The sequence below is a fragment of the Neovison vison genome, chromosome 4, assembly GCF_020171115.1.
Source record: "Neovison vison isolate M4711 chromosome 4, ASM_NN_V1, whole genome shotgun sequence".
In the NCBI taxonomy this organism is placed as follows: Eukaryota; Metazoa; Chordata; class Mammalia; order Carnivora; family Mustelidae; genus Neogale; species Neogale vison.
Genome location: NC_058094.1, coordinates 60,867,312 through 60,889,880, shown reverse-complemented (window position 1 = coordinate 60,889,880; position 22,569 = coordinate 60,867,312). Strand labels below are relative to the sequence as shown.

The following is a 22,569-nucleotide window of genomic DNA, read 5'->3' as shown; positions in this document are numbered from 1 at the left end:
ATCGCCTTTATGAGCCTGTCTTTCCCGGTCTGTCAAATGGGTTAAAAATATGCCCAGTTTCTAGGGAGCTTTTGAGGAATAGATGATATAATCAGTGTTAAGTAAATAACACAGTTTTTGCCTGAAGTCAGTGCCCAGTGCATTCAAGTCGTCATTATTAGTTACGAAGAGCTTTCGGCCTCTTCTATGTCTCTGTGATTTCTCCTCTCCACTTGAGAGAGGGAAATGAGGAGATAAAATTTTCACCTTTTAACAAAAGTAGAATATTTAATGATATTTCTTCTACCTGGAAACTTCAACCCTGGGAGCACTGGAAATCATTTTCCTCAAGACGATAAAGTGTCTACTTCAAGAAGTAGGGACGAGGTATTCAAGGACAGCATTTACATAGAGAATGACAGATTTTCCCGTGTGCACATGATTATGAGACTCTGGTAAATGTTTTCAAAGATGATGGATTTTTTTTTTTAAGATTTTATTTATTTGACAGACAGAGATCACAAGTAGGCAGAGAGGCAAGCAGAGAGAGAAGGAAGCAGGCTCCCTGGTGAGCAAGGAGCCGGATGCGGGGCTCGACACCAGGACCCTGGGATCATGACCCGAGCCGAAGGCAGAGGCTTTAACCCACTGAGCCACCCAGGCGCCCAAAGATGATGGATTTTCAAAAGTTAATCGAGTAATCTAACAAATGAGCTTTTTTTTTTTTTTTTAAATAGGAGACTTCTTAATCTTGGATCTTAATATTGGTTGGTCCCTTTAACTAATCCATGGAAAGATCTTCTGTTCCCAGGGAAAGGTTCCTTTAAGCATAGCAATCAGCAGATTAAACGAGAGCATTACTAAATACCCCTTTTTTTTTTTTCCTGGCCCAATTTTTCTATTCTTAACTAATTCAACTCCTCTGATGTACTTCCTAGAACCGATTTTGACATATCGGTAACCCCTGTATGAATCACAGACGGAACTTTGGTCGTTGTTTAACACAGACAGCCAAATCATTAAAACAGTTTCTTTGTCCTAATTGCTTAATACTTTCTGTGTCTGCTATGTATTTTCCAAGACCTCTTGCAAATTAAGTATTAGCTGTATGAGGTGACACATTAAATTAGTGACAGAGAGAGGATAGAGATTGGGTTGAATCGTCGTCCTAGTTTGTAGTCAGTGAACCACGCCAAGAAAGTGATTTTGCTAAAGTGATTTAGTAGCTGACACTTGCAGAGTCATCTGTCCGAGGTGGTTCGGGGTAACCTTGTCAGGAGACCAGGAATAAATCTGACGGTTTTTGAAGTTTCCCTCCCTGCTTTCCTTCCTTTATTCTTTCCTTCCTTCAGTAAATATTTATTAAGGGCTTTCTCAGTTCTAAGTGCTTTGGCAAGAACCCAGGGGTGAATCGGACACGGATCCTGCCCTGAAGGAGTTTATAATCTACCAGGTAGATAAAGGAGGAATAACTAGGAGGCTTTTGGAAACGACATGAGAGGTTGTCTAAAATGATAGGCTAGTTCGTGAGAAAGAGATTATTTCAGTTTTTGGAATTAAGGAAAACATTAATCTCTTGGAAAACCTGATAAAGGGTATAGATCTTTCTTCCAGAATGATATTCCTCCCATAGGCATGTAATTACAAAGAGTTTACGGAACCACTGGAGGTATGTGTATGATCTATGCTGTGTGTATGTGCTATATGTGTTATATGTGTGCGGTATGCATGTTGTATGTGTGTGTGGTATATACGTGTGTGGGGACAGTGTGTGGTTGTGTGTATGTGTGTGGTATGTGTGTATGTATTTGTGTAGTGTGTGGTATGTATATGTGGGGTTATATGTGTTGTGTTTGGATGTGGATGTTTATAGTGAATGTGTATATGTGTGTATGTATGTGTGTGTGATATGTGGGGTATGTATGTGAACAGTGTGTGATTGTGCAGTGTTTCTATATGGGGGGTGTATGTGTGGTTTATGTATGGTGTGCATGTATGTGCAGTGTATGATATGTACGGTATGCATGTGTGCACTCTCTGTATGTACAGTGTGCACTGTATGTATGTGTAGTGTGTGTACAGTGTATTTGTGGGTGTGTGTATGTACAATGTGTGATATATGTGCCATGTTTAATGTGTGGATATGTAAGGTGTGTGTGTGTGATATATGCGTATATTTGTGGTGTGTCCATGGATGTGTGCAGTGTGTGTGCATGCAGTGTGTGAAGTGTGTGTGTGGTGTGTGCATGTATGTGGTATATGTGTGTGGTGTGTGTGGGTGTGATATGTGGGGATGTGTGTATGCACAGTGTGTGGTATATGTATATGGGAGGGGGTGTGGTGTGTGCGTGCGGCAGGGAGAGGGAGGGGGAGGTTCTAGGCCCTAGGTTAAGAATCACTGACTTAGAGAAAGCATTTAATTTGAGCCTTCCAGTCAGGGTAGGGTTGGCTGGGAAGACATAACGGAAGGATCTTTGGACAGAGGCAGCAGGAGGAGGAATCCTGGAACCAGGAAAGCATGGTGATCATAAGGGAACAACCCATTCTGGTCTTGGATTCTCCTTCCTTGTTTGAGAACCAGTTTTCTGCATAAATCATCCTGCTGCACTAAGGACCTTCATGGGCATGGACATGCTAGAAGTTTCTAAGTTTTATAAGATGCTTTCTTTTCACCAATCATATTTTCTCTCTACTGAGAAGGGTTTACTTTTTTTCTACATATTGGCCTATCAATGAGTGAAGTAAGTAAAAAAACAGTAGCTTTGTGTATTTAAAAATATTTCCTGTATAGATCTAAAATGGTGTTGTCTTCCCCCAAAACTTTAACTGTCACACGTTCTATCCTCTCAGTCATTTATCTGACAGCCTAAAATGTATTATCTTAGCAAATTACTGTTGAAACAGTGTGAACGTCACTGCTGCCTTGTTAACGCTTATTACACTGTCCTTGGCTATTTCAAGGTCTGTATTCAAAATAAACAGATTAGTACAGCAGATAACTAAACTAAATAAACAATTCCCTTTCCATAGCATGTGAAATATACCTCAGCTTTCTCATCTTAGAAAAAAATGGGGTCGACCCACATCCTACAATGGCAGCGCAAATGGACTGAGGTTATGCTCCCATGGTGCTTATGTGCGCCTCAGACCCAGAGTGAGTACTCAGTGGTGTCAGCTATAGTCCTCATTTTCATCGTCACTGATATTTTACTTTTACCGTATGTATTATCTATGTCTTTTCAGTACTTGGTTCTCCAGCGAAGTACCTTGCACATACTACTCAGCACAGATTATATGCAGGGAGTCATCACTCTCTAGGAATCGAATTTGCATTAGAAATAGAGGCCACTTAAAGTCAGTCCAATTCCAGAAAATTAAAACTTACAAAACAGACCTCTTGGGGAGCAGTTATTGATATATCTCCTATCTGCTTGGGCTGCTATAACAGAATAGCATAAACTGAGTGGTGTATAAACAGCAGAATTTATTTCCAAGATCAATATGGTGACTGGTGGGTGCCGAGATCCTGGTTCATATACTCCCGAATTCTCGTTGTATCCTTACATGGCAAAAAGCACCCTGGAGTCTTTTTTATAGGGACATCCATGCCATTCGTGAGAACTCTGCCCTCCTGATGTCATCCCTTCCCAAAGACCCCCACCTCCAAATAGCATCACTTGGGGTATTAGGTTTCACTATATGGATTTGGAGGGGGGAACCAAGCATTCAGTGTACAGAAACATAAAAAGTGATTTTTTTTTTAACATGAGGCAGCATTTGAATAAAAATAAGAAGGTACTGCAGATTCTTTAACCAGGTTTTAAATAGCTGTCGTTTCCAAAGTGTGATCCCCGCACCAGTGGCATCAGCCTCACTTGGCAGTTGTGAAAGATGTAACTGCTCGAGCCTGGAAACTCTCGAGTTGGAGCTCAGCATTCCCAGCTTTAACAAGCCCCCCCAGGAGATTCCCATGCATGTGAAGGTCTAGAACAGCCGCTCCGATGCATTTCCAATTCAAGCTAAACTTCTTTGCAGACCAGGCGCTGTCAGTTGCATGTTAAAAACGTTATATTATGTGGAATTTGAGAAACAAGGCAGAGGATCATAAGGGAAGAGAGGAAAAAAACGAAACAAGACGAAGCCAGAGAGGGAGACAAACCATAAGAGACTCTGAATCTCAGGAGCAAACTGAGGGTTGCTGGAGGGGAGGGGGCAGGACGGAAGGGGTGACTGGGTGATAGGCACTGGGAGAGCATGTGCTATGGTGAGTGCTGTGAACTGTGTAAGACTGACGAATCACAGACCTGTACAAATAATACATTATATATTTTTATTATATTTTATATCTTTTCAGTGTTCCAAAATTTATTGTTTATGCACCACACCCAGTGCTCCATGCAATACGTGCCCACCATAATAACCACCACCAAGGCTCACCCACCTCCCCACCCCACTCCCATCCAAAACCCTCAGTTTGATTCTCAGAGTCCACAGTCTCTCATGATTCATCTCCCCCTCTGATTTCCCCCAACTTACTTTTCCTCTCCATCTCCCCATGTCCCCCGTGTTATTCCTTATGCTCCACAAATAAGTGAAACCATATGATAATTGACTCTCTCTGCTTGACTTATTTCACTCAGCATCATCTCTTCCAGTCCCGTCCATGTTGCTACAAAAGTTGGGTATTCATCCTTTCTGATGGAGGTGTAACACTCCATTGTATATATGGACCACATCTTCTTTATCTATTCATCTGTTGAAGGGCATCTTGGCTCTTTCCACAGTTTGGCGACCATGGCCATTGCTGCTATGAACATTGGGGTACAGGTGGCCCTTCTTTTCACGACATCTGTATCTTTGGGGTAAATACCCAGTAGTGCAATGGCAGGGTCATAGGGAAGCTCTACTTTTAATTTCTTGAGGAATCCCCACACTGTTCTCCAAAGAGGCTGCACCAACTTGCATTCCCACCAACAGTGTAAGAGGGTTCCCCTTTCTCCACATCCTCTCCATCACTTGTTGTTTACTGTCTTGTTGATTTTGGCCATTCTAACTGGTGTAAGGTGGTATCTCAATGTGGTTTTGATTTGAATCTCCCTGATGGCTAATGATAATGAAACATTATATTAAAAAATAAATTAAAAAAATTTTAAAAACACTATATCATTTTCTTTACATTCATGATTTACGAGATAAACGGTTGCATGAAAGCAAGCACATCTCATAGCAATAAAAGTCACTTAGGGATCAAGTTACCTGTTGGTAACACCAGCTTCTAGCATTCTCACTGCCCTACATCCCACAGCGTATTGATTCTGTACAGGTGCAGTAGGAGCTATGGCATGTGAACATTCCACCTGCCCCTTTATATAGGTTTCCTGTAACATCCTCCCACTTATATTTTTTTAATGCTTCTCAGACTAGATAAGAGGATAGGATGGAGTAGGCAGGATGAACCTTAAAAGGACCTTTTCCAATGCTATTCCTAAGAATTTTTCGTAAGGAAATGCTCATGGATATGTTCACATGTGCAGAGATTCAGCTACAAGGACATTCACAGAGGATGGTTATCACAGCAAAAACAAAACAAAACAAAAAACTGGAAACACCTAAATGTCCAGTAGTTGGGGAAATGGTTAAATAATTTATGGAATACAGAGAAAAGGGAAAACTATGCAACTATTTAAAGTGATATGGACCTATAATTTATTAAGTGAATAAAACTTACAAAGCAGTACCTTTTCACATAGAATATGTCTATATAAAATATCATACATGCAGGCATCCTATGTGTTATCCAAAATATTAACAGCAGTTATTTCTGGAAGTGACATTATAGGTTATTGAACTTTTTTCTTTCTGAGGATGTGTATTTTCTAACTTTTTGACAATGATTAGCCTAAGAGTTATCCACCAAACTATACAGCATGAGGCAGACTTTCATCTTGACCTTTGTTATTCATTATGAGGTCACAAGGCCAACCCAGCCCTGTATCAAAACATGATCTCATCAGTGAGCACATATCACTCAAATATAAGTGAACATCCCTGGATCACATTGGAGGTACTCACTGAGCCGCTGCCATCATTGCCAATGAACTGGGTTTCTTCCCCGCCCTCCAACTTGTCATCTTCCAGGAAATTCCCCCACTGAGACCCAAACAAGACTTTTGGAACATAGATGGAAACATGCATCTTCGGATGACACCAAACAAATTGTGCCAAGAGGACAGGGCCAGTACCAGTTCCTGTTGTCAGTGTCCTAAAATTATGCACACAATCTGTCTGTGGCCTGCTTGCAGGTGGAGGAGTCTGATTTTGTTTTTGTTTTGCATATTCTCCCCCAGAGCCTAGAAAATAGGACATGTAGTCAATTACTTTGCTCGTGGTTGTTGAGAAACCTTGGACTCCCAGCACATCAGAGAGGAGGAGAGGGCTGACCTTATCAGGCCCTCAACGTCTCAGGCACCCACTCTTGGAGGGAAAGAAATGATGTGGAGAAATTGAACCATGAGGTGCCATTTGTTTAATTTAAAAGCCTGCTTCTGCCAAGAGTCTGCTAGAAAAATAGTGAACTTGAGCTGTTCAAGTGTTATTCTCTATCCAGCCTGGTTGGATACAGCTCTGGATATGAGTCATGAGGCAGATGTGTTGTTACACTTTAGAAGAGGGTTAGGAAGGCGCTAGGAGGGCTTAAGAACAGGTTTAGGGGACAACTTCAGGGGTCCTGTAGGTCTGTATGTTTCCAGGCATTCATTCCCCCGAGCCATGCTGCCCTGCATTTGGACTTCTCCTCTTCCCAGTGACCTGGCCCCATTTCCGGGCCAGTGGGGAGCATTAAGGAACCACTTCCCTGGCCTGGTTCTATGAAGGAAGCTTTTAGGTTTGTGTCTCATCTTGCTGGGGCAGCAATTGAGAGCTCTTATGTAAATATCAATAAACACTCAATCATAAGGCCAGTGAGTTCAAGGCTTTTCTCTTCTAGCTGCACCATGTTCTGTGCGGTTCCAAGCTCAGTTACGGTGCTGTCAAAAAGAGAGAGCTTGTTATATGGTTATTGGCATGCACAAGAATGGTAGCACTCTTGTTAGGAGGTGAGGGTATGGAGCCCCAGCTCCTGGGGAGCATCTTGAGGTGGAGATTCAAAAGTGCTACCTCAATAGGAACTGCCCCTGGGCTCACCACCTCTGGGGGAGGGTGGAGAGCAAGAGTGGGCAGAGAAAATAGAACTCCACTATTACCATCATGGCCTCAACCGATCCCACAGGTTGCTGGGATTGTCCTCCAGAGTTGTCAGCAGTTGGGATGATGGGGCTGGGCCTTTATACCTCTATGTTGATCACTCCTTGGGTACAGGTTCTTGGGAAAGAGACATGACCTTAGGCAAAATGACTCTAGAAAGGTTCTCAGCTGAGAGCGGCTGGCTGCCAATCCTTCCAGCATCTGCAAGGATGAGGGCTTTGGTCGTGAGGTCAAAGTCAGGGGAAAGCTGGGCCATTCTCCAGCGTTTAATACAAAGAATACCGCCCCCCAAATCTGAATGTAGTATGTAGTTTGTTTTGGGACAAGAGGTACAGTTATCTGTTACTCCCTGTTAACTCCCTGAAAACTACCCATGAAAACAGTGGAGGCTCAGAGAGGAAGCATTGGATTGAACAGTTTGTTGTTCATGCAGAACAGATAATGTTTCCGAACATCATCCTATTAATGCCATTCTAAGAAGTATATTGCCTTTGATTCTATGCTTAAAAACTTAAATATAGTAGATAAATTTTCAGAACTAGGCCAGAGACTAATGTCTGCATTTGAATTCTCAGTGTATGGCTACTAGAGGGTAAGCATCCCACATGTAAACCTTACAGCTCAAAATCCATTCTTGGATAAAGTCAGTGACCATGAAAAACAGACCTTTGCTACTAGAGTTAATTGAGGGAGTTCAGATCCAAATTACTTATCAGTCATTTAGTCAATGACATTTATTGAGGAAATAACCTTTTATATAAAGGTTGTAGGGCACTACCAAAGTAGAATGGAAATAATTACTAACATTTGGCTCATTCTTCATCGTCTGCAGAATATTTTAGCATAATATTATCTCACTTAATGAGTTGTGTTAGTGTCCCCATTTTATAGATGAGGGAAGTGAAGTTCAGAAAAGCAAGCAAATTGCCCAATTTCATGCAGGTAGTGACAGGTGGTATTATTACCTTACCTTGCTAGGAGTCCGTAGGCAGAAAGAATTACTGAGATAACACAGCTATTATATCTCTCTTAGAGACAGGGTACCAGAGAAAGCTGGTGTGTGTGTGTGTGTGTGTGTGTGTGTGTAAAGCAGTTAGGCAGTCCTGGACTTAGGGTATCAATAGAATGAGGAAGCACTGTGTCCTTGAAATGACCTTAGCCATCAAAAGGATTCTCCTACCAGCCCCCCAAAATATGGAGTGGGCTTCAGGATAAATCAGGAGTTACTCTTTTGAATGATCTCTCTGCAGATGCACAATCTAGCCGTGACCAGATTTACAGACATGAGAGGTAACAAAGCCAAAGGTTTGTAAATCTTAGTTGGTTCAGACGGACTTTTTCCATCTATATCAGCGAATCCCTTTGACATATTTTCTCAATTCCTCACTCTGTCTTTTACCTAATCATCTGTGGGTACTGAAGCTTGAGCTGTTTACTAGCAAAGCGATTTAGCTGTGGATGTGTTATTCCTGGAAAGTGTTTCTCTAGATGGCCCCTTTCTATTGCATATAGCATTTTAAGGTTATCCAAGTCCTACTGGTTATACTTTCACTGGATTTCATAGGCAGGAAATAGCTCCCATTCACCAATTCTACCAAGGAATTCCCACACAGAGCCTAATCCAGTTTTTCTGATAGAATGTGAAGATAGAATAAAAATGTAGTGTTAGAAGGAATTTAAGCTAGGTCTTCCTAGTGGAGAGAGGGGAAGAAAAGACTAAGACCCTCTGAAATGATGTGAAGAAATTAATCTTACTGGTAGGTGGTCATTCAAGTTTCAGCATAGATGGATATGATATGATGGGCATGTTTCTCTTACCTGCTGTAACACTGGGTGTGTTGTGATAGGGTGACTTAGGAGACTGTAAGAACCCACTAGAACTGAGGGTTTTTTTTTTTTTTTTTTTGAGGTTGAAAGAAAGCAATCAAGTCAGAGCACCCATGGGTGTCAGTAGACAATATAAGATCCAGACAGATGTAGAGGAGGGATCTTAAGAGGCATTAGAGTTATTTTGTCTGGTGTGTGGAGCATGGGAGTGAGATGTTTGTTACCAGGACAGCTGACAGCAGATAATGGCACCCAAGTATTCTCAGTGGGAGAAATGAGAGTGCAGAGAAGAGGTTCAGTCTTTAAAGAGCCAGGCAAAGTCAGACTAAGAGGGACAAAGCAGGGGACCCAATTCCTAGCTGGGATACACTCTGTGGGCTCGGATGAAGAATTGGGGCAGACAGTTCACTCCTAGAGCTGTAGGTTCCTGGTCAGGGGGAGCCAAAAGCAGACCCAGTTAGACAGGAAGGGGTCTAGATGGAGCCTCCTGGAGGAGAGCCTTCCACAGCCATGACAAAACTGAAAGACAGACCAGCCCCCTTCATTTGAGGAAAGCTGATGGAGAGCTGGGCTGGACGGGGAGCAGGGGCTTGAGAGAACCTGGGAGTGGCAGCTGGATGCTGAGCCTCCTGGAAATGGAGAAGAGAAGGATCAGGCTAAGAACTTCTGTTTAGGGAAAAGTTGAACACAGTGGTTTCTGCAGTTCCATCGTGTCCGAAAGAGAACTGACAAAACCTTTCACAAGCATCCAGCCCAAACTGGAGACATGGTTGTGTGTCTGATCAGTATGGTATGAGGGATCTGTTGAAATCAGTCTAAGAGCCTTCTGAAGGCTCTGATTTTACTCTTCCCCCACTAGGTAAAATTGTGAGTTTCCACAATTTGAAATAATATGTAGCTCTGATCCAATAGCTAAATATTGATACTTGGCTGTGTATCTATAGATGGAAGTGCATCATGGGTTTTGGCTCAAACCACTAATGTACAAAAATAAGCAAAGTCCACCAGTGACCCATACCTTTCTGTAAGGTGACTGTTAAATTCTTCAGTCATCAGAATTGCTATTTAATTACCTCAGAGAAGTGAATTACCAATTAGTGTCATGGCTCTAGGTTTGTCCTCATGCATGTAGACATAGGGGTTTATCGTTATTTGGGTTTTTAAACTATTCCCATGAATCATACCGTTTCTGTCTCTTACAGTGCTGTGATAAACACTCTATGAGTTAGGAGAATAAACATGATCTGTCTTTTCATTGTTCCCTAAATAATAATAATAGAAGTGCATCTAGTTTTTGTATAATAAATGTAGGGACCCTTTGAAGGTGAATCTGTCTTCTCATTGTTTCCTGCATAATAATAAAAAATGCTTCTAGTTTCTATATAATAAACCAAAGGACGCTTTGAAAGTTGCTACAAGTTTGTTAGAATAACAGTTTGTTCACACCTCTTTATAATAACGTACTTCTCAAAAATTTTTCAAGAAACGAGACTCCTTTGCTATTGTGTTGCCCACAGCTCCAGTGTCTATCAGGAATCTGTGTTTGTTTAGGGCGTATGCTGCTCATTGCCCAGCTGGTTCTCTGCTGAGTCACACTCCCCCTGGTGCCATCTGCTTCCCATGGTCAGCTGTAGGGCTTCTTGGTTTAATACCAACTTTGTACCCCTTTCTGTCATTACCTGGTAAATGTTCGTGCTTTCTGATTGGTAATTTACAGACCAGGAAGGGACCTTGAAAGGTTATTTAATATCAAACCTTGCCTTCAGAGAGAGTTAGAATGAAACCATCGCAGAGAGGTAAAAACCTAAATTTCAAAGACGTCCAAAGAAACTAATTTCACAGCTTTCTTTACCAAGCCACTTCAATATTTTAATAGACAATAACCTTCATGGATAGAAAGTGACTCTTTTTCAAAATCTCTAATTTAGGTTCCTCATGCTGCAATTTAAATTCTTGGGAACCCAGGAGTAATAAAGAATGGTTGGTTGGATGCCCTTTCTATTCTGAAGGAGCCTCCTAATTGTCTTTGTATTTCTCTTCCTTAGCTACCTGATCATTGATCTTCAAGCACTGCTTTTTCGATTGGTTTGGTTGCTTGGGTTTTTGTTTTGAATCTCCACTCCACAGACCACACAATGGAACAAGTGGAGGCATGCTGTGTGGCGATACAAGCTTGAGAGTATCAGAAAAACTGCCCCACTCCTGCGAGCCTATGCTGCATGGGCACCTTAGTTGTCACACATGCCTAAGTGCCACCAACATCCAATGCCCCATCCTTTTTTTTTTTTTTAAGATCTTATTTATTTGACAGAGAAAGAGAGAGAGAGCGCGCGCCCACTCAAGTAAGCACAAACAGGGGAAGGGGCAGAGGAAGAAGAAGCAGACTCCCCGCTGAGCAGGGAACCTGATGTGGGGCTTGATCATAAGACCCTGGAATCATGACCTGAGCCAAGGCAGATGCTTAACTGACTGAGCCATCCAGTTGCCTCCAATGCCCCATCCCATCTTTATCCAGAGCTCAAGAACCAAAAAAGGCACATCTTCTAAGATCGTTTAATGAATAAGGTTTTGCTTTTTCCTGTTTGTGATTATTTTTCTCCCATTTTCCAGATCATCAAGATGTGGCCTAGGATATGTACCTTTTCACATTCAAATAAACTATCCATCAGGGCATCAGCCAGCAGGAAAACAGTTCATGCAGCACTCTCAGTTTAGGGCAATCTGAGGACAGCATAACAAAGGGACTCTTTATAGAGGTAGCGCAGAGTGACCGGGGCCCCTGGAAGTAGGAATAGTAGGACTCTGTTCCCATCTTGAGGCCTGAAGAGTGGAGAAAAGCAGAACTCAGACACGGGCTTGTGTAGAGAGAGCCCCTGACAGGAGTGGGGTCCCTGGGTGAGGGATGTAGTCACAGACCCCTGTGACTATATGGCCCACTGCTGCCAGCCTCCTACCAGGGTGCCCCATCAGACAATTACAACAGGAAGCATGGGGGTGAGAGAACCCATTGCCATAGTCCATTTTAGCCAGCCTTTCAGGGCCCAAGGAAAAATGGAGAAAGATGGAGAGTGCACCTGTGGGCAAATGAAAGACTTTCAGCATTGATGGGAAGGAGATATTTGGTCTTTTATGAAAAGTAAGAATGTGGGTTATCTCTTCAACTTAATTTCCTCTTTCTTTGGAAAGTACATTAGGTGAGTAGTGAGACTATAGAAGAAACAGCTAAGTGCTAGTGGAGATGCACCTGCAACTTTGTTCTTATTTGCTGAGGTCATCTAAAATGACTTGTCCTGTACAACAAAGAATCAATAGATGTGTACGGACTGGAAGTTGCCATTGATTTGGGGGAATGCCATCTTCTGGTGCATTATCTTAGAGTTAATGCTTCTCTTATCAAGGGTTGGAATAAGCCCCAAATTTCTTTGCGGGCTTCTTCGTATCATTTTTAAGTATTCAGACACTTTGCCCTTTAAGTGCGGAAAGAGTGATTATTTCTCAGTCTTTGACTTCAATACCTTCACATATTTGTTCTTCCCGCTCTCCCCTTAGCCAGGAAGCAAATACAGACTTGTTTCATATAAGAATTTTATGCATTTATGTGTTTTTCCCAGTTCCTACCTTTGGACTTCTTAATAATGTCTTTCCTCCTTTATGTTCCATAAAAGTGGAATCAAAGCATTTCTGGCAGTCTGACATAGTTTAAAGAATGAGAATCTGGCATAAGGTTATGCTTATTTCTATAAATTCTTGTCCACAGATTTAGTGACATGAGAGATCTTAGAAATCAGACCCTCCCAGGATCGCCTTTCTACCTTGTGGACATTAGTGACCTAATGTGTAACCTGGACATCTACTCTGCCGGTGGTTAAGGAGCAGCTAGTGGAAAATGGTAGGCACTGAACAAAGTAACACTTCATTTACCTTTTTTTTTAATATATATATGTATATATATATTTAAAAAATGGGGAAGAAAAAGATGGCACAGAAGGGAATGCAATTCTACAAGTGCAAGCCCTCAACCAGCAGCATATGACAAACCCCTTCTTTAAAGAGGTATCCTTTCTATCACTGATACCACAGGCCAAATTACATAGCATGCCATCTTCAAGTAACAGTTGAGGCAATAAATGCAGAGGCATCACAATGAATCCCACTTAACATAACTATAGACCAACACTTCTCTACAAATTCTTTGTCTGATTGCCAATTAAATACAAGTTTTAACTTCATAGCTTAACAATTAAGGGTCACACACTGAAGTCAATACATACACCCAGCATTTCAGTCTGAGCTGTTTCATATACATAGAACTGAAATTAATTACAAGGTATGGCCTAACAAATGCTAGGGGAGATTTTTTTTGAAAGCAGTTTTTACAAATATTAAACTTATCTTCCACACTGAAGGCATCATACATACGGGGCAAAGTCAGAGCTTTTATATTTGAGTTTATTTTTCATTTAACTTTTAAAACACTACTATAGTTGAATATTAAAACAAAAACAATAGCAAGTAGTGAGCTATGATTATAGTCCTTCACTTGTTCACTACTGTATGTAAAATGCCAGCAGTGTTATTCACTGGCCCCATTAAGAGATCTGACACTGAACACACCTGTGGGATGATGTTCATCATCCTCATATGCTTCCCCATTGTAATGGCGCCGTCTTTCCTGATTTGGATCAAAGTCCACCAGTTCTACCTGGTCCATTTCATCAGTCTCTTCTACTTCCTTCCTCTCAGGTAGGAGTTTTTCCAGCAAAGAGAGTTTATCAGGAGACAGAAAGCCATTCTCAGGAAAATTTACCTTAAATTCGATGATGAGGCGACCCTTCTCATATGGCCTACGATAAATTGGCATGCCTTCATTTAGCACACACTTGATATCTCCATGCTTGACAATTTGACCTGGATGAGAGGTGATGACAATGGTTCGGTTGTCAAGAGTAGATATTGGCTTTTGAAAACCGCACAGTGCTTCAACCAGCTGTATGTCCATACACATGAAAAGGTATTCTCCTCGCCGAGTAAAAACAGCATGGTCCTTCTGATCTAAAACAGTGATAATATCTCCTGGTTCCAGTCCTGGTTCTTGGTCTCCCTCACCATGGAATGTTATCTTCTGGCCATCTTTCATGCCTTTGTCAATATGAAATTCTAGAATCTTCTTCTCTCGAACTATCTTCCTTCCATTGCAGCTTTTACATCTATCTTTAGGACTGATCCATTCCCCATGGCCCAGGCACTCCATGCACACAGACTGAATTTGCTGAACCATTCCAGGTCCTATCTGATGAATTCTTATTTGCATTCCAGTACCTCGGCAATTGGGACAACACTCAACTGCTCCTTTCTTACCACCTCGGCCTTCACATTTATCACAAATCACATTCTTTTGCAGAGCTAGTTTTATTGTTGCACCATTATATAAATCTTCTAAGGTTACTGAGAGCTGATGCACAACATTTTTACCTCTCCTTTCTCTCTGCATTCTTCCTCCTCCTCCAAAAAACATATCAAAGATGTCCATGGGGGAGCCAAAACCACCACCAGCTCCACCTTCTTTAATTGCTTGTTCACCTCCTTTGTCATGTAATTCCCTTTTCTTTGCATCAGAGAGTACTTCATAAGCTTGAGAAATCTGTTTAAACTTCTCTCCTTCCTTTGGATTCTTATCAGGGTGGTACTTCAAAGCCAGTTCCCTATAGGCCTTTTTCAGTTCTTCTTGGGTGGCATTGGGTTTGACCCCCAAAACATCATAGTAAGTGGTTTCTTTCACCATTTTCTACAGCCGGTGAGAGGGCCGAGATCGATGTGGGGGAGCGGGAAGGAGCGTGTTGCTGGGCGCAGCTCGGGTAGCCACCGCTCCTCCGCGTCTCACCGAGCGTTCTGGAAAGTTCCCTCATTTACCTTTTGATGGTATTGCCTTCTCCAAGTATTGTTATCATTTCCCATCCCTTTATGTATTTCTGTCTAGTAGCCAGTGGTTTGAGCTTAATATTTCCAGAACAGAAAGAGGAATACTATTCTTTTTCTACTGAAAAAAAGAAAGAGAGAGGGAAGAGAGAGAGTGGGAGGGAGAGGGAGAGAGATAAGGAGAGGGAGGGAGGCAGGGAGGAAAGGGAGGAGGGAGAGAGGGGAAAAAGAAAGAAAAGGAGGATAAGAAGGGAAAGGGAAGGGAAGGGGAAAGGAGGGAAGGAAGGAAGGAAGGAAGGAAGGAAGGAAGGAAGGAAAAAGGAAAGGGAAAAAAGAAAAGAAAAGAGACAAGGAGGGAGGAAAGGAGGAAGGAAGGAGAGAGAGAGAGAAAGGAAGGAAGGAAGAAAGAAAGCAGAAAAAGAAAAATTTCCCTAGTCTGTATCATTTCCACTGTAAAAAAAAAAAAAAAAAAAAAAAACAACAGAATTTAAATTTTCATGGGCATGCAATAAGGACAAAAGAAGATCCCCAAACAAATTTTTAATTAATTAATTAATTAATTTGGGTAACCTTCCTAAATAACCAGATTCTTTCAGCTATCTTGTCAAGCATGGCTCTTTTTGATGATAGTAGAACCACTCAGTAAGTTGCATTGTACCCAGAATCTTTTAATGTTTCTTACAAAAATGCCTCCTATAGTCCTATGAGTGCTCAGTCGTGAGAAGAAACGCCATTGACCCTGGATGAACCTGTAAAATGGAATATTTGAATCTGCCACCTCTTGCTCTGTTGATAACCAAGTCCTAACTGTTCATGGCTTCTGTTTGTGCTAACCTGTCCAGGGAGTCTATCAAATCCCCTCCATTCCATCAAAACATCTTTATCTTGAGTCTCAGTGGTCTCAGGACCATTAGTTGGCAGGTGTTTGAGGACAATAATGAATTAATTTTAATCCACCCCCAGATAACTTTCCAAAATTTTATGAATTTTATAAAGGACTCTGAGAGACACTAATGCAAAAGAATGTTGGCAATTTGAGGGCAGTTATTCCTTTTAGCTCCCCACAGGATGTAGCTAATACTGTGCAGTTCTACTTTGTTTCTTGTATATTACCTTTTGGGTTTCATAATAACTCCCAAATAGGAAACCAGTACTTGGAAGTGATAAATGATTTATCCAAAGACACAGATAATTTGAGCCAATAATGAACTGATACAGGGAATATGGTCTTAATTATTGTATAGGCTTTGTGTATTTTGAACTGTAAGGAAAAAGGGGAGAGAGAGAGTGTGAGTAAGTGAGTGTGTGTGTGTGTGTGTGTGTGTGTGTAGAGAAAGAGCAGAAACTAAAGGAAAAATAGAAAGAGCAGTGGGGGCTTACATATCTCAGCTATGGTGAGAGTTGGCCTCTCACTGAGCTGAGTTATCAATGGCTTCATAATATATCAGAACCAATAGCATACTGAATCCACAGAGTCCTTTGGTATTGTAAGGACACTCCATATTTCATGCCCTTAGTTTAGATAGAAAGAAGAATTTCCTATTAGAAACATGATTATGTATTCATATGTATTCCTGGTCATTCCTAGATTCTAAGAGACTAAATTCAAAGTATGGTCTTCCCTGAAAGAGAGGCAATGGATTAGAAGACCTCTCAAGACAATTTAAGCAGATGGAGAGGCCAGAGTGCTGTTTCTTCTTTATGTATTCATCAACATTACGGACTTCATAGTATTAGGATGGGCTAAGTCATGTTAGTAACCTAAAATTACTAGTTTATGATAGTAACAAATGGTGCCAAAATCTCAGTGGTCTACAATGACAAAGATTTGTTTCTTGCTTGTACTGTGTGTCCATCGTGGTCAGCTAGGGGATTAGCTTAGCATTATCTTCCTCCGGGGTCCAGACTGATAGAATAGCTACTTTCTATGAAGTTGCTGGTCCCATGGCAGAAGAAAAGAGAGCTAGGTAAGGTCTTGTTCTGGCAACGATTGTTCTGGCCTAGAGGTGATACCCTTTACAACTAATTGGCCAAAGCACATTGCACAGCCCAGCACAACCGCAAGTGGGCCAAGAGATACAGTCCTACCATGTGCCCAGGAGGCAGAAGGCCAGGAATATTTGTGAACAGCCTAATAACTGTCCTGCTGCTTATGTATGTCAACCTCTCGAGGAGGTGTCCAGGCTTAGTTTCTCTTCTGGCTGTCTGTACATTCAGACTGAAGACTCGGATACATAAACTGGCAACTTCACTAGCATTTCATAAGGTCTCGAAAAAGAATGCACACAAGGGGAACTCTAACTTATTCTTTAAGAGTCCCCAGAAGCCTTGTGGAGGAAATCGTATTTATCATACCTGAAGTGTGAGTAGACTCTAACTAGGCAAAGAAGTTTGGTGTGTCTCTCATCACTTTATCTAACATAGTACTGAAAGTCCTAGCCAAAACAATCAGACAAGAAAAATAAGTAAAAGACATCCAAATCAGCAAAAAAGAAGTCAAACTTCCACTATTTGCATATGATATATACTCTATATGGAAAATTCAAAGACTCCACCAAAAAAATTACTAGAACTGATTTGCAAATTCAGCCAAGGCACAGGGTACAAAGTCAGTGTACAGAAATCTGTTGTAGTTCTATATACACCAGTAATGAAGCAGCAGAAAGGGAAACCAAGGAATCAGTTCCATTTACAATTGCACCAAAAACCCTAAATTATCTAGGAATAAACCTAACTAAAGAGGTAAAATATCTGTACTCTGAAAATTATAAAACACTGATGAAAATTGAAGATGACACAAAAAAAGGGACAAACATTCCATCCTCATGGATTGGAAGAACAAATATTGTTAAAATGTCTATACTACTGAAAGCAGTCTACACATTTAATGCAATCCCTGCCGAAATACGACCAACTGGTTTTTTCAAAGAGCTGGAACAAACAATCCTAAAATTTGTATGGAACCATAAAAGATCCCAAATAGCCAAAGCAGTCCTCAAAAAGAAAAAGCAAATCTGGAGGTATTAAAATTCTGGACTTCAAGTTATATTGCAAAGCTGTAGTGATCAATGGAAGAGAATAGAAAACCCAGAAATGAATGCACAACTATATGATCAACTAATCTTCAGCTAAGCAGAAAAGAATACCTAATGGAAAAAAGACAGTCCCTTCAAAAGGATCTTGGGAAAACTGGACAGGAACATGTAAAAGAATGAAACTAGACCACTTTCTTACACCATACACAAAAATAAATTCAAAATGGGTAAAAGACCTAAATGTGAGGCAGGAACCCATCAAGATCCTAGAGGAGAACACAGAACAGTAACCCCTTTGCCTCTGCCATAACAGCTTCTTTCTAGATATGTCTCCTGAGGCAAGGGAAATAAAAGCAAAAATAAACTAAAGAGACTACATCAAAATAAAAACCTTCTGTACAGTGAAGGAAACAATCAACAGAACTAAACGGGAACCTAGAGAATGGGAGAAGATATTTGCAAATGACATATCTGATTAAGGGTTAGTATTCAAAATATATAAAGAACTTATAAAACTCGACTCTCAAAAAGCAAATAATCCAGTTTAAAAATGGGCAGCAGACATGAAGATATTTTTCCAAAGAAGACATCCAGATGGCCAAGAGACACATGAAAAGATGCTCAACATCACTCATCATCAGGGAAATACAAATCAAAACTACGATGAGAAACCACCTCACATCAGCCAGAATGGCTTAAATTAACAATACAGAAAACAGCAGATGTTGGCAAGGTTGTGGGGAAAGAGGAACTCTGTTACAGAGTTGGTGGGAATGCAAACTGGTGCAGCCACTCTGGAAAACAGGATGGAGGTTCTTCGAAAAGTTAAAAATAGAACTATCCTATGACCCAGCAATTGTACTACTGGGTATTTACCCAAAGGAAACAAAAATACAGATTCAAAGGAGCATATGCACCCCAGTATTTATAGCAGCAGTGTCTGCAGTAGCCAGCCAAATTATGGAAAGAGCCCAAATCAAATGTCCATCAACTGATGGAGATAGATACATATCACACACACACACACACATACACACACACACACACACAGGAATATTATTCAGCCCTAAAAAATGAAATCTTGCCATGTGCAATGACATAGGTAGAGCTAGAAAATATTATGCTGAGTGAAATAAGTCATTCAGAGAAAGACCAATACCATATGATTTCACTCATATGTGGAATTTAAGAAACAAAACAAATGAACATAGGGAAAAGAAAGAACAGAGTAAAACCAAGAAACAGGCTCTTAACTATACAGTCTTATTAAATTAAACCAAGAAAAGGCTCTTAATTATATCTCCTCTCTTAATTGGAGAGGAGGTGGGGTGGGTGGGTTAAATAGGTGATGGGTATTGTGGAGGGCACTCATGATGAGCACTGAATTTTGTATGTAGGTGATAAATCACTAAATTCTACACCTAACACTAATATTACACTGCATGTTAAGATGAACATTATAGCAATGACAGTAGTATGAGACATGAAATATGGGGCAGGCATCAGTGTTCATTTTCTTGAATGATACATTTTCTACCTGGAATAATGCACAATGTTGGGGGGAAAATGGAATATTCTCTTGAATCACTGTTTTGGATTCCTTTTGATTTTACCCTCAAGCTCTGCATAACTCATGGTATCATCCACATCCAAAAGGAAGAACTTAGTTCCCAGTAATTTCTGACACTCTAATGGATGCATTAGGAACACATGCTCTTATTCCCCAGTTCCCTGGAACTAAATTTTTGGAGGGAATTCAGGCATAAAGCCATCTAATTTGTTAATCTTTTTTTTTTAAGATTTTATTTATTTATTTGACAGACAGAAGTAGGGAGAGAGGCAGGTGGTGGGGTGGGGAAGCAGGCTCTCGACTGAGCAGAGAGCCCAGTGCGGGACTCGATCCCAGGACCCTGAGATCATGGCCTGAGCCAAAAGCAGGGGTTCAACCCACTGAACCACCCAGGCTCCCCTAATTTGTTAATCTTTTAAAATGTGGAGGATAATGACATTCCTTTCATCTCAGATCTCTTCTGCTGAGTTTATGTGTATTTATTACTAAATGCATTTATTTAACAAATACTGGTTTGTTTTAGAGAATAGTTGTTGTTTTCCTATTAAAATATATTTTCTTTAAAAAAAAAAAACTAAATTATCCCTTAATTTTCTATCTGCCTAAGTCATTGTAAATGTCCTCCCACAAATTTCATTTTAGTTGAAAAGTATAAAGAGACTTTGGGGCCTGAGGGTTAAATCTTCTCTCCTTTGCTCCTGCTCAGGCATTTTATAATCAGGGAGAAGTCATGAGTAGGTGGTAAGAGCTGGCATTTGTAGTAACCTAATGGCAAAGGAAGGAAGGAATGATAGACAGATGGAGGGAGGGAGGGAGACAGGCAGAAGGGAGAGAGGGAAGAACAAAAGAGCAAAGAAAAGAAGGAAAAAGAAAATTCAATTCTAATAGAAAAACAATGAGCCAATCGAGCCCCGCATCAGGCTCTCTGCTCAGCAGGGAGCCTACTTCCTCCTCTCTCTCTACTTGTGATCTGTCTGTCAAATAAATAAGTAAAATCTTTAAAAAAAAAAAAAAAAGAAAGAAAGAAAGAAAAGAAAAACAATGAGCCAAAAAGAACGAAGGGAAACCCTAGGAAAATAAGTTTTATTAGAAAATTTAGCAGGAAAAAAATGGTTAAAAGAAGACTAGAAAAAAAATGGCCAGTCTTTCCATTCTATATTCTGAAGGAAATATTCAGAGACTCCGAAGCATTCAAGATGGTGGTCCTTCATGTTGAAGAAAAATGGAGGCCAAACGAATGAGTGACCAAGGCTGGGCTACTCATCCATTTTATCTTCCCACACGTTTCACAGCCTGACCTTGAGAAACTGTGCCCTAAGCCACATATTCTCTTTTTGAGTATATTTTTATGCTACCTTTTTCTCCAGAAATGAGCTTTTAGTTATTGAACCTCTAGACACCAGTACATACTCTGTGGTACTTAGTCGGCTTCACATATCTCTTCCCTGTTCAGTCATGGGTCCTGATCTCAAACTTATTAATACTTGGTGCTTTGAAGAAGATACATTAGCTGCCAGGTTTTCTGAGACTGAGTTGAAGGTGTCAGAGAGCAAAAGATAACTATCATGTATGAATGACCTTTATCCTTCCTAATATTTTCTCATCTGCTGCAGAGAAACCCTCTCTGGATCCTTGCCCTTGCTATGGTGCTGTAATTCTTCACCTAAAAATCATTTCTCTTAATTTCCATCAGAGCATGTTTTTCATAGCTTCTTCAAACTCATCTTCAAATCTTCAGATCTTCCTTTTAGTAGCCCTTCATGGCCAAGTTCATCTCTTCCCAAAACCTTTCCTACTTCTACAGACCCTCTCCACATCATATTTCATGGTTTCTCTTGCTGTGCTCCGGTGATCCTTTATACTTACCTTCTGTAGCCTTCCCTACACTCTGTTGTACTTAGTTCTTTTCATGTCTCTCTCCCCTGTTCAGTCATGGGTCCTATTTGTCTTGGCATCCCCAGGGCCCAGCACAATGACTGGCACATAGTAGGTGCTTGATAAAAACTCGTTGAACAAGTGAATGATCACAGGTTGAATTTGGTCATTCAACAGACATTTATTGAGCATCTCAATAGTATATTATATGGCCTACGTTAGGTACTATCAACTTTCAAGTAATCTAAATACCTTTTTTTTTAAATATCTAATGACTTTCCAAATACTTACATTATAAATTTGCTGAAGATTTTTTTTTCTGTTTCTAATAAGTCTTGACATAGTGTTTTGTATTATCTAGATACAGTAAAACTAGTTGAGTAGGGTCTTGTTTAGAAGAGGGAGAAGTGAAGTTTATTTGACTTTAACCTCAAAGTCACAAAGGACCCCAAGTTTGGACTATATTATTATCTCTAAGCAAGGCTATGCCTACATTAGAGATACGCTGAAATAATTGAAAGAGAAGACATTTATCATCCAGCTGTAAGCCTTTTATCCCATTCTTGTCTCATACTGCTTCTGATGTGTATACTGTAATTCTTGTGACCCTCAATCTAGTATTTCTTCATAAGGTCCTCTCTCAAGTGAGACCTACACTACATAATCTGGAGTTTAGTGTCTTTGCTGGTAAACCCTTCTGATGAGTTACAGTATGAGAATCAGTTTGATATGGTCCTTTCTCTTTTAAAATAGAAGTGTCAGGAGGTCAACCACCTTTTCCCTTTGTTTCAGCCATACTCTCATTATCTAGTATGAGGTCTGGCAGTTAATAGTTCCCGAATATTGTTACATCCCTGCTACTTAAAAGAAGGTGAGAATAAGGTCATGGATGGGGTAGATGTCAGAAAAGAAAGAAGTGTCAGAGGGGCACCTGGGTGGCTCAGTGGGTTAAGCCTCTGCCTTCGGCTCAGGTCATGACCTCAGGGTCCTGGGATTGAGCCCCACATCGGACTCTCTCCTCAGCAGGGAGCCTACTTCCCCCTCTCTTTCTGCCTGCCTCTCTGACTACTTGTGATCTCATAATGTGTGTCAAATAAATAAATAAAATCTAAAAGAAAAAAAAGT

At 40.7% G+C, this 22,569-nt stretch overlaps 2 protein-coding genes across 2 annotated transcripts in view; one reads left to right on the top strand and one right to left on the bottom strand.

Moving 5' to 3' along the window:
- The window catches only part of KCNB2 (potassium voltage-gated channel subfamily B member 2), a 399,258-nt gene that overhangs the window by 170,048 nt on the left and 206,641 nt on the right, over nucleotides 1-22,569 (top strand). The gene's annotated exons all lie outside the window — the stretch shown is intronic.
- LOC122905250 (dnaJ homolog subfamily A member 1-like) lies at nucleotides 13,622-14,875 on the bottom strand. The gene has a single exon (XM_044246943.1). It carries the CDS (start codon nucleotides 14,828-14,830, stop codon nucleotides 13,622-13,624), a length of 1,209 nt encoding a protein of 402 aa, XP_044102878.1. The 5' UTR covers nucleotides 14,831-14,875.